We start from the raw sequence: 12,273 nt of genomic DNA on the forward strand, positions 1-12,273 counted from the left end.
CCACCTCCTCGTGCCTCCTCCTGGGCGCCCCCCGGCAGGGGTGGGTGGGAGGAGCTCCGAGAAGTGGGGAAGGGGCAGGACTGTCAGTATCAGAAGGCAGGCCAGTGCTCAGAAGACCTCAACCCTCCCTGCAGTCAGCTACTCTGAATATCTGCGTTTTACAACTGAGGAAACCGGTGAACCAAGGGAAGCGAGAAGATCTGACAGCTGGAGAGGGAGACTGGCCCGGCCTCTCCTCAGCCTGACCCTCCCCCTGCACCCCCAGACCCTGGACTAATCCGCCCGGCAGAGGAGCCCCCAGCCCGGGGAAGAGAGCGAGGGCCTCAGCAGTCCAGCGCAAGTCTGTGCCAGCAAGCCCGGCCCGAGCCCCAGTGGACAAAGCCCGCAGTGGCCCTTCCCCTGCCCGCTGCTCAGCACCTCCTTTCTGATCCTGGGAACGCATGGCCTCCCCCTGGGGCCTTGCAGAGCTGCCTTCTAGCCTGAAGACCCCAGCCGGCAGAAGCCCCCCGCCCTCCCAGCAACCGGCCCACGTCCTCCCTTGTTCTGCGTCCCCGTTCCTGCCCAGCACCAGGAGGGCTTCCAGGCCCCAAGGACAAGCCCAGTCCCCTCCCCCGGCTGTCAGGGAACCTTTACTGACCCGTCCGTTGACGAGACCAAAGCGGGAATCCTGAGTGCTGAAAAGATGACAATGCCTCCCATAGGTGCATGTGACAGAAACCACAACAAACATCAAGGAATCCCCAGGGTCCCCTTTTTTCCCACCGGGAGGTTTTGGAAATATCAGATAGAAAAACTGTACCACTGTGCCCACGTTTTGCGTGCCCTACTTTGCAGTGCTCAGCACGCGGGGGGGACTCTAGAGAGTATGACGTCACAGGCCCATGACATCACACACACACAGGCCCTGCCTGCACCATCCCCCACACTCATCCTGAGACGTGCTGCCAGTCTGCCAAGTGACATCACTGCATTCTGCCACGTGACATCATCCCGCCTGCTCCCTCACCACCGTCCCTCTCTCCTGAGACGTCACCTTGCCAGCCCGCCTCTGAAAGAAGCAGGCTCATCTGGGCCACCTTTCCGCCAGGTGACCTCGGCCAGCAGAGCCCCACCTTCCTAGCTCCACCTGGCCAGGTGGCTGCTGTTGGCTTGTGCCTCTCAGGCCAGGCCTTGTGCCAGGTGCTAGGAGGCCAGAGGGCAGAGCTGGGGGTGCTGGAGGAGGCGTGGTCAGGCAGAGGCTGAGCTGGCGCAAAGCAGGGCGGGCTCCAGTCCTCGGCCTGCCCCTACCAACTGGAACCTGGGCAAAGAACCCAGCCTTTCCCTGCCTCAGTTTCCTCCTCGGAAAACAGAGAACCCCAGCACCGAGCGCACAAGGTCTCGGGAGAACCGAGTTAACCGTGCCCACTGGCAAATGCCTGATGCTGAGAGAAGGGGCAGCTGAAGCTGAGGGGACGCGGAGAGTGCTGGAAGAGGGGGGCCCGGGCCAGGAGCCTCCCAGCGCAGAGGAGGGGGTCCCGGAGTCTGAGAAGGGGGCGCAGGTCAGGTTCGGGCTGTGCCCAGAGGCCCTAGGTCCGGCCTCGCGCGAGGGCAGGGATTACGGAGGAGGAAGGGGCGCGTGGGCGGAGGTGTGTCCACTCCGGGTGGACTCCTGACCCGGCTGCCCTCGCCAGTTTCCGTTTCGATTCCCCGCCCTGAACTCTCGGCCCCTTTTCGGCGGCAGAAAGGGCAGCCTCACGTCACGGTCCCACCCGGCGCCCTGCCCAGAAGCAGTGGGGGAGGGGCGTGGCGATGCCGCCCCCACCCCCGCCCTGGCGGTGCCAGACTGGGCGCGGGCGGGGGTCCCCGGCAGTCCTTTGTCGCCTGCTGGGGCCGCGGGCCGGGAGCTGGCGCGTGACTGACGGTTGAGGAGGGCGGTGGCCGCGGGGGGCGGCCAGAGGCGCGCGCTCCTGTGCCGGAGCAGGGGGGAGCGGCCTCCCATTGGCTGGCGCGAGTGTGGGAAAGAATGCGGGGCCGGGTTCACACAGCCGGTGCTGCGCGGCCTTGGGCTTTAAATAGCCGGGCGGTGGGCGCCGCGCGCGAGCCTGGAGCCCCGGACCCGCCGGAGGGGTCACGAAGCGCCCGCCACTCGCCCGCCAGCCCGCCCTCGGCTCCCGGCGGCGAGCTCCGCCCCGCGCGCGGCGCACCATGCCCGCGGACACCGCGAAGCCGAGCGCCTCGCCGCGGACGGCAGCGCCGGCCAGCGCCAGCCGGACCCCAGACAAGCCCCGGAGCGCCGCGGAGCACCGCAAGGTGGGGTCCTGGCCGGGGGTGCAGGGACGTGGGGTGCGGGCGGCGGGCGCGGGACTCAGCCACTGCCGACCCGCAGTCCTCCAAGCCGGTGATGGAGAAGCGGCGCCGAGCGCGCATCAACGACAGCCTCGCCCAGCTCAAGACCCTCATCCTGGACGCCCTCAGGAAAGAGGTGACCGGGGTGGGCGAGTGGGGTAACGAGGGGCCGGGGCGCGGAGTCTGGGGCAGGCTGGCTACAGCCGCCCCCGTCCCTGCCCCCAGAGCTCCCGCCACTCGAAGCTGGAGAAAGCGGACATCCTGGAGATGACCGTGAGGCACCTGCAGAGCCTGCGGCGCGTGCAGGTGACAGGTAAGGCGCGGGCGGGCGGGCGCGGGAGGTGCGCGGACGCGCGGGGCTCCCGGGACACCAACCCAGCCTCCCTGCCGCCCCCGCAGCCGCGCTCAACGCCGACCCTGCTGTTCTGGGCAAGTACCGCGCCGGCTTCAACGAGTGTCTGGCCGAGGTGAACCGCTTCCTAGCCGGCTGCGAGGGCGTCCCGGCAGACGTGCGCTCTCGCCTGCTCGGCCACCTGGCGGCCTGCCTGGGCCAGCTGGGGCCCTCACGTCGCCCGGCCCCGTCGCCCGCAGCCGCCGAGGCCCCGGCGCCGGAAGCCTACGCGGGCCGTGCCTTGCTGCCCGCGCTGGACGGCCCCTTCCCCCTGCCGGGCCCCGGGGCCGCCTTCGTGCTCCTGCCAGGCCTGACCCCGCCGCCCCCCGCCGCGCCCCGCGCTGGGCCGCAGGGCCGCAGCGCGCCCTGGAGGCCGTGGCTGCGGTGAGGCCGCGCGCAGCCTTTTGCCGAGACTGTACCCCGAGAATATTTGTTTCTAGGGGCCGCGTGGAAAGATGGGCTTTTTAATTCAAACGGAAAATGCCCTTGTGGAAGGCGTTTGCGGACTGGAGTCCGTTTGGATAGCGTCCGCGGCCCAGGGCGCCCAGCGCGCCCAGCGCGCGCATCGACCCTGGGGGCGTCCGGGGAATTCCCGCCGCGGCGTTCTCCAGTCCGGGGCGGCCCTTCCCAGGCGGTGGGCTCCACGCGGGGCGGGACTATGGGCGGCCCCGCCCCCGCGCGCACAGTCCGCGCCTGCGCCCGGAGCCAGAGATCCGCCTCGGTGTGTGGGGTGTGAGGGGTCCTCTCGAGGCCCGGACAGGAAGGCGACAGCCCCTGAGTCCCCCAGGATGCGCCGCAGTGTTGGGAAGAAGCCGCGCAGCATCAGTGGCGAGTTGGTTTGTAGAGGGCGCTTCTCCCACCTGCCGTGCCTGGGCCTGGCGGGGGCGTGGGGGGCGTCTGTCCCGGCCCGAGTGCTGCCCCGCGCTGGGGTGAGGGGTAACCGCTTTCTGCCCTGTAGCCCGCGTTTCTGGCCGCGTCCACCTAGTGCTTTGTTTTCCGAGTTCAATGCAAATCCTCTCGGGCCCAAGCACAGACTGCGCACCCAGCAGGAGAGGGCGCGCGAGCTCCTGGAGAGGCTGGCCAGGGACGCCGAAGGCCGGGCTCAGGGGTGCTCCCCGCGGGTCCAGGCCCTGCTGTAGCCCCGCGACCCCGCCACGCGCGTGCTCACCTGCCGCGTGAGTGCAGGGCGCCACCAGCAGCGCTGTTCGGAGGCCCCGCACAACCCGAGGAGCCGCCGCCCTCTCCCTCCACCCCCCACCCTTTGAGCAGCTGCCGGGGGCGGCGCCCCATCTGCAGCGAGCCGGTGGTCCGGGCGCACAAGCCCAGACGCGGCGAGTGGTTCTCCGCCCGCAGGCGCCTGCACTGACATCCCTTTGACACCTGCGCGGCCTGGGCCCGCCAGGGGGCTTGGGGTGAGAATGGGGGAGGCTGCCGCTCGCGCAGCCCCCACCCCGGCTGTGCTCTCCTGGACGCCGCACAGGAGCTCAGCCTCCCCGCTGACCGCCCACCTCTCCGGGGTTCAGGATGGGGGCGGCCGTTTTGGCCCTAGCTCCGCCCTTGGACAGTGCTCTCTGCGTTTCCGGCGCCCTCTGGGGAGCGCCCAAAGCAGCTGCCCCCCTCTGGGTGGCCTGGGCTGGGAGTGCTGGTCCAGCCTGGACAGAGGGAGGTGTGCCCAGGAGGGCAGAGAGGGGCTCCAGTGGGCAACGGACGCTGGGCTTGGTCGGTGGGCAGGGACTCAAATCTGGAGAGCCAGGTCCTCCCCAGTCCCCAGACTTGGTCCAAGGGAGAAAGGCAGGGGTGGGACAATGGGAGGTGGGTGGGGGCTTGCGCCATCAGCGTTCCCACCTCCTGCTGGAGACCGCCCCTTCCCTGCCCCACTTCCTGTTCCCAGTGCTGTGGCCAAAGGAGCCTGCAGCCAGGACCCTCAGTGCCCCAGGGGTCAGGCTTTGGGGGCAACCGCACCCTCCCCACGGCCCCCCGGGCTCATGACCCCTCCCGCTCTGTCCCTGTGCACCCCCACTCCCCTGGAATTCCCTCCCCACGCTCCTCCTGAGCAGCTACAACCCTTGCTCCTTGCTCTCCTGTTTGTCTCGGTGCTCCCTTGTCCCTCCCTCCTTCCTGCCCTTTCCTGCTCCTCCTCCAGCCTCAGAGGAGGCCACTGCGGGTGGGGCTGGGGCTCCCCTCTCCTGAGGGCCCTCTCCAGCTATTTTTATCTTAGCTCTCCTCTGTCTTGCAGACACCACCTGCTGAGACACCTCCCGGGAGTCAGCGGCCCCCTCCTCCCCTTGGAGGGGCTGGCTCCGTGGGCTGGGGGCTGCCCACTTCCCCTCCCCGGGCAGGACTGAGCAGCAATAAGAGATTGCTGAGTTTCTGGTGCAGCACCAAAGGACTTGCCTTTGTCTGGGGGGTGGCGCTCCGTGTCTGCCCGGGGGGGCCGGGCTGGGAGCCCAGCAAAGACACATGTCAGATCCTCAAAACTAGAGGAATCCGGGTGACAGACAGATGTCAGCTGGATGGTCGGATGACACCCCCGTCACTCGGAAATTCAGACTGGGGGTGGGCTGGAGTTGCTTGTGAGAGGCAGGGTCTTAACCCACCCCCCCAGAAAGTCCTTGCCTCCCCCCTCCCTCCCTCAGGAGGCTGGGGTTCTCCTCCAGCTGGACCCCCCAGGGCCAAGGAAACAGGCTCCCCTTGGCTTTCCCTGTGGGGAAGCTGACAGTCATTCCACGGAGAAGCAGACAGAGTGTGGGCCTGTGGCCTCCAGCCAGGAGAGTGAGTTTGGAACTGGATCCCCGGGCTAGTTGCACCTTCAGCTGGGGCCCCGGAGCCCCCGGCCTCCACAGACCCTGAGCTGGAACCACCCAGCTGAGCTCCCGGGATTCCTGACCCTCAGGGGCTGCTGAGAGCATAAATGCTGTGGCTTTACGCAGATACACTTTAGGGTAGGTTACTACAAGGCCATAAATAACAACTATGTGTTATAATTTATTAAATAAATGCAAACAACAATAGCAACAAACGATTAACAGACCCGGTTGAATGATGTGTCCATGGTCGCCCGGGGCCCCATCACTTGTGTCCTCGTGATAAGGCTGGCCTAGACGTTGGCAGGGGCAGGGCAGGGACGTGGGAACAGCAGCACGCGGTGAGAAAGTGCAAGCAGTAGGCTGACCGCCTGCCGGTCCGGCCTCCAGCACTGGCCCCTGGCCTGTGGGCCTTGGATCTGGAAGTGGTTTCCACCCAGGGCAGGGTGGTGGCTTTGCTGCACCCAGCCCAACTCTCCACGGCTCACTCCAGGGGTTGGGGTCCTTGTGGCCCCCCCTCACAGGGCTGGGAAAGGAACCTAAGGGGTCACCCTGGATCCAGAATGTGGGGTTGGGCGTTCACAGGCCTCCACACTGGACTAAGGCAGAACCGTGCCCACCGGCCAGTGACCTCACCTCCTGAGACATCCACTGCCCTCAGCCCAGATGCCACGCAGCCCGCGGTCACTTCCCTCCTGCCCGCGGGGCCATGTGCGGGTGATAGGAGCATTGGCCCTTTTTGCAGCTGGGAAGGCAACTAGGTGTCCACGGTTACCAAGGAACAGCAGGGCTTCTGGAATCAGGCGCGAGCTGGGCCACTGCCCCTGTACCGGTGGGCCCCAGGTGTGGGGAGGGCCCCAATGCCTGTCTGGGGAGGGGGTCTCAGCAAAGAGGAGCAGGCCAGGGTTTGAAACTTGGGCCCTCTTGAGCACGACACACACGGGGACCCGCAGCAAGGTCTGAGGTCTGAGGACGTGTGGTCCACCTCAGTGAGCCTGAACCTCAGCCTCAGATTTGACGTCCTGCCCAAATCCAGCAAGGCAGTGCCTTCCTCGGGACCCCCAGCCTGAAGCTGCACCCCGGCAGCAAGACGAGACTCCGGGTGCCTGAGAGCCACAGAAAACGTGGCACTGTCGTCTGTCAGCCCTGAGGCGGGCAGGTGGTCATGGACGTGGGTGTGTGCACCCCTGCGGCCTTTCCGGGGAGTCCACTGGGGCTCATCCCTGCACACTGTCATCCGTGGGCATGTGCGCATACACGGTGCATGTGTGAGGAGCGTGCACGGTGCCACGTGTTCGTCAGTGCTACACACATGCTGTGTGCACCGGTGTGTGTGCCAGCTCAGTGCATGTAGAGCCCGCAGGGGGCTGCCTGAAAAGGCACAGGCTTTGGGGTCCAAGCGGCCTGGGCCGTGGATCGGTGTCGCTAGGGAATCTCAGACATCTTAACTCTTCAGACCTGCACTTCCTCTCTGCAAAATTGGGAGAAATGGGAGCGTTGTGTGGAGTGTAGGAACCTACAGGAGGTGCTCAGAGCTCAGCAGTTGTGATTTCAGGGCAGGGCTGTGACTGCGCATGTGTGTGCACGTGTGTGTGTGCAGGCATGCGTGTGCACAGCAGGTTGTGGGGCTCCAGCTGCCTTGCACTGGCGCCTGAGCTGCACTGTCCCCTCAGGTCTGTGATGTGGTAGTGGGGACAGTGTGGGGGGCAAAGGGGGAGGGAGGCGCCCCCCACCCGCTCCTGGAGCTGCACTGCCCCTGGGCTTAACCACGTCACCCAAAACAAGGCTGTGTGTCTGGGCAGATAATCCAGGACACACAGAGCCAGAAACACGCTCTATGGTCAGAGCACTCGGAACTTTGAGAGACGTGTCACAGCCGGACACACGTCGACACGCGCACCCGGAGATGCTGGGCCCTTCCCCAGGCCTGGCCTGCCCTTGGCCGCTCTGGAAGCTCTGCAGAAACACATCTTTTATTTATTCTGGCAACCCCTGCTCAGGTGCTGACACCGGCGGCGCCAGGCTCCTCGAGGCCCGGCAGGGCTTCCAGCACAGCTGCCCAACGTGTGGGTGGTAGAGCTTGGGGTCTGCTGTCACTCACTGCTTGTGTGACCTTTGCCAAGTTGCAGCACCTAAAATGTAAAGTGGAACTAGTGGTGGGACCGCCCTCCTAGTGCTGTGTTGTTGGGAGGATTAAGTAAAATAATTATCTGCATTAAATTGGTGGCTCCCAGCCAAGATGGACTGGCAGGAACCAGATTCACCCTCCTACCTAAAGTAACTAGAAAACTAGATAAACTATATGAAGCCACAGACAACAAAAGAGGTGCTCCCTGAGAGGCAGAAGCCCTGTGCGTGTGCCCTGCCTCTGCCCAGCTCAGGGCCTGGAGGGAGAGAAGGGGGGGGAGCCAGGAGAACCTGGAAAAGCTGCCACTCAGGAGACGAGGCTGGGATCGAGGGAAGCGGAGGTTCTAAAGCTGAGAGAGCAGGAGAGCGGAGAGAGGCGGCAGAGGACTGCAGAGCGGCTGAGATTTTCCCTCATGTCTGATCCCAGCTTGTGAGGAAACATTTGAGGCCAGGGAAAGAACCATCCAAAAGGGTTAGAGGGAAAAACCGAAGTGTCAGAAAGAGTGTCAGTTCCTGCCAGCCAGAATGGAGAGCCTCGTCATTCACAGGGCACGTGGTAGAACACTCAAAAGGCGGAAAATAATTAGCTTAGATCAAGGACTGTGTTCTAGTCCTGCCCAGCAAAGCTTAAAAACAAGACCCAGAGAGGTCAAATTGCTCCCAAGTAATTCAACTGCACCCCAGAAAAAAAGCCCAAGAATATTTATAGAAATGCAAAAATGCCCAGCACCCAATAGAGTAAAATACACAACACGTGGCATCCAATAAAAAATTCCTAGAGCAATTAGAAACATAAGAACCCACATGATACATAAGAAGGAAAAAAAATCAATCAATTGAAAGCAACTGAGAAATGTCACAGATGTGTAATTTGAATGTTTCCCAGTTCAAAACTTAGGCAGATGGGACATTTCCTTGAATTATCAAGGATATTCCACACAGACTTTTAAAACATCATTCTCATTAGGAGAGGGCACTGAGACTTTAGCAAATAGAGTAGGTACAGAACAAACTATACAAACTTAATCATAAATATATTACAGGTACTTACATAACAGAAATTCATTCAAATTATATGAAGGACATTCCAGGACTTTTAAGTATGAAGATAATAGGAATTTTATTGTTTGACTTATTAAAAATGAGAGAAATTTTAGTTGATACTTCTACTTCTGAAATTTATTTTTAACTGATTTTGTAATTTTAAAGTAACCAATTCCTAATCATGATTTTACCACACTTATGCCAAAGAGTTGATATCAAAGGCACAAAATTTATATAGCAAGAAAGCCATTTTTATTATAGTTTTGATGTGTTAAGAAAAGCCTCGTTGTTTCACCCTCCTAAGTCCTTCAGTACATTTTTCTTTCATCTTATTATTTATTCAAGTTAAAGTTCTTTGGTAACAGAATTCTTGCAACTGTAAAATAAAACTAAGTAGATATAAAAAGTCATGTAGGAGAGCAATGTGGCTCAAGCTGGCTCGGGCACCGTCCCCGGTGCCTCCTAAAGAAGACAGCGAGCTGGCGCAACGGGCAGGAGCGGCAAGCTGACACAACAAGAAACACAAGACGGAAAACATAATGAGAGACACAACAAAAACAGGGAATGGAGGTGGCTCAAGTGACTAGGCACCTCCCTCCCACATCGGAGGTCCCGTGTTCAGTTCCCAGTGCTTCCTAAAGAAACAAGATGAATAGACACAGCAAGTGCAAACAAGGAGGGGATGGGAATAAATAAATAAATAAATTTAAAAATAAGAAGTCATGTAAATGATTTTTTTTTTTAAGACTTATTTTATTTCTCTCCCCTTCCCCACCCCCCAAGTTCTCTGTGTCCATTCGCTATGTGTTCTTCTGTGACCACTTCTATCCTTATCAGCAGCACCATCTTTCTTTTTGTTTCTTTTTGTTGCCTCATCTTGCTGCATCAGCTCTCCATGTGTGCGGTGCCATTCCTGGGCAGGCTGTACTTTCTTTCGCGCTGGGCGGCTCTCCTTGTGGGGCGCACTCCTTGCACGTGGGGCTTCCCTACGAGGGAGACACCCCGGTGTGGCAGGGCACTCCTTGCATGCATCAGCACTGTGCATGGACCAGCTCCACACGGGTCAAGGAGGCCCGGGGTTTGAACCCTGGACCTCCCATGTGGTAGGCGGACGCCCTATCCATTGGGCCAAGTCCATTTCCTGTAAATGATTAATGAGCTTACCAAGGTAAGCAAAACTTTCATTATAAACCAATCTGTACTGAGCAAATAAAAATCATTATTAGTTGTATATACACAAATTCCAATTGAATTTGAAGATGTCACACTACTTCTGTACTGTTAGAAAGCTGCACCTGTAAGAGAACAAAATCTCACCCAATTGTGGAGGACAAAATAATTTTAATAACGATCTTGCAAGAATGGACGCAACCTGGATAAAATGGCTAGTGCACCAAACAAGAAACAGTGACAGGGAATCAGACTTGGCCCAGTGGTTAGGGCGTCCGTCTACCACATGGGAGGTCCGCGGTTCAAACCCCGGGCCTCCTTGACCCGTGTGGAGCTGGCCCGTGCACAGTGCTGATGCGCGCAAGGAGTGCCCTGCCACACAGGGGTGTCCCCCACGTAGGGGAGCCCCACGTGCAAGGAGTGCGCCCGTAAGGAGAGCTGCCCAGCGCGAAAGAAAGTGCAGCCTGCCCAGGAATGGCGCCGCCCACACTTCCCGTGCCACTGACGACAACAGAAGCGGACAAAGCAACAAGACGCACCAAATAGACACAGAACAGACAACCGGGGGAGGGGGAGGGAATTAAATAAATAAATAAAAATCTTTAAAAAGAAAAAAAAAAAAAGAAACACTGACATTTATACCCTAAACCTACCACGCAGGTCCCTCCCCTGTTCCCCACTGATTGGGTACTTCAGGGGTTACAGCCTATCCGAGACATCTAAATAATGGATGCAGTTCTCGCTCTAAGTCTCTGCTCCCCGTTCCCTACATTCTGGTGGGCTGGGTGGGCTAGGCCCCACTTTCACTACTGGTGCTGTTTTCAAATTTGGTGCGCCTTTCACCATTGGGCCCCCTTGTTTTCGCCCCACCTGTGCTTTGGCGCAACTTTTCAAATTCTTGGCACCAAAGCTGCTAGAACCCCTTTCCTTCCCTCCCTCCAACAGCAAAGCCGGCTCAACTTCCCTTTGTGTGAAAATTAAATTTAACCATTTCTTGCAAATCCCCCTCTTTCTTTTAGACTCTTTTAGTTTTCACAACTTAGTTTCTCAAATCTGCTAAGAGCCCCCTCACATTCTTCATCATAGAGATCTTCCTCTTTAAGGGGTAAAAGTCCTTTTGCTTGTATTATGTGGGCATCTGTTTGGTTAGGGCCGTTTCAATGAGTTTCTGAGCTGACCCTCAGCCACAGGGGATGATGCAACATCCAGCTGCTGTGGGTCCCCCAGCCACGATGATAAGGGAGGTCAGGACAGACAGGGGCACTCCTTTCCATTTTCCAAACCTGCTCTCTAACCACCCCATGAGTGGGTTGTCAATGCCAGAATTTTCTGCCAACTCTTCAGATAAGGCTGTTAAGCCTTGCAAGGCCTTGATGATAGTCCCACCTGGGGCCACGTTATTGGGAATGAACATACAGTAACTGCCTCCAGTCAACACAGACGCCTCCTTTTTCTTCTAGCATCATGTCTAGGGCTATCCTATTTTCCCATGCCATTCAGCTAGTAGCATCCAATTGTTTTGCTGTTCCCTTAACTCCATCCCTAGTGTAATTGATAAATCTTTGTTGATTATAATATATATAGTTAATCCAACCCACATTTTTGTTAATGGTGACCCACCAGAACAAGAATGACTCAAATCCTGTAGCTACTTGATTTCTAGCTTTAAATTCATTAGGGACTCCCCGGGGAATTCCTATACTACCTAGATAAATTTGGTCATCAAGTAAACCCCTTTTCTTTCTCTTTCCTGTTTTGTGTTTCTTCCCCTTTTTCAAAGGCCAGGGTAAATGGGATGGCCAATTGACCGAGAGCACAGGCTCCTCCCCACTTCTCGGGTAACACCGGTCAGAGGACGCCCTTTCCGCAGTGCCACCAAAGGTCTGCTCGGGGTGTGGCCAAGCTGGAGAAACTGCCAGCACTATCCTCACGTTCCATACTCATGTGCACAGGGCCATGGTCCCAAGGTCCTGGAGCCCCTTTTCCTCATCTGGAGAGACAGACTTCCTGGACTGAGGCAGGAAGCCGGTATGGCTTTGATGTTTCCCTTTTTGATAGGAGGGAAGAGAGAGGACAATGTAACTACAGTTTTCACCAGAAGTAGCATTCTGGAAAAGGAGCACCATGCAAGTAAACTCCCTTTCATGCTTTTCCATCCCTAATGGAAAGGGTACAATATGAGCAGTGTGTTGGCCTGTTGCACATGCGTAACAGTTGCTTTTATTCAGACTCTGGACTGTATATTTGACTCATTCTACCCATATCCTTTCTCTGTTTCTATGTTCTGCTTTAAATCCTCTGCCTTAAGCATCCTGACTGCTTTGGGGTCATTATGCATTGGGGAACTGGCCTTTGTGGGTTATCCTTGGCACCTCTGAAGGGTGAGCTGGAGGGGGCGTTGTTGACATCATA

The 12,273-nt window shown here is 58.6% G+C and overlaps 1 protein-coding gene across 1 annotated transcript; it reads left to right on the forward strand.

Moving 5' to 3' along the window:
* The first annotated feature begins 1,584 nt into the window (after nucleotides 1-1,584).
* Nucleotides 1,585-5,742, forward strand: HES4 (hes family bHLH transcription factor 4). The gene is made up of 4 exons (XM_004462502.5): nucleotides 1,585-2,289; nucleotides 2,366-2,461; nucleotides 2,551-2,638; nucleotides 2,725-5,742. Exons 1-4 carry the CDS (start codon nucleotides 2,185-2,187, stop codon nucleotides 3,102-3,104), a joined length of 669 nt encoding a protein of 222 aa, XP_004462559.1. The 5' UTR covers nucleotides 1,585-2,184; the 3' UTR covers nucleotides 3,105-5,742.
* The last annotated feature ends 6,531 nt before the right edge of the window (nucleotides 5,743-12,273 follow it).

The sequence above is a fragment of the Dasypus novemcinctus genome, chromosome 9 (assembly GCF_030445035.2).
Source record: "Dasypus novemcinctus isolate mDasNov1 chromosome 9, mDasNov1.1.hap2, whole genome shotgun sequence".
NCBI lineage: Eukaryota > Metazoa > Chordata > Mammalia > Cingulata > Dasypodidae > Dasypus > Dasypus novemcinctus.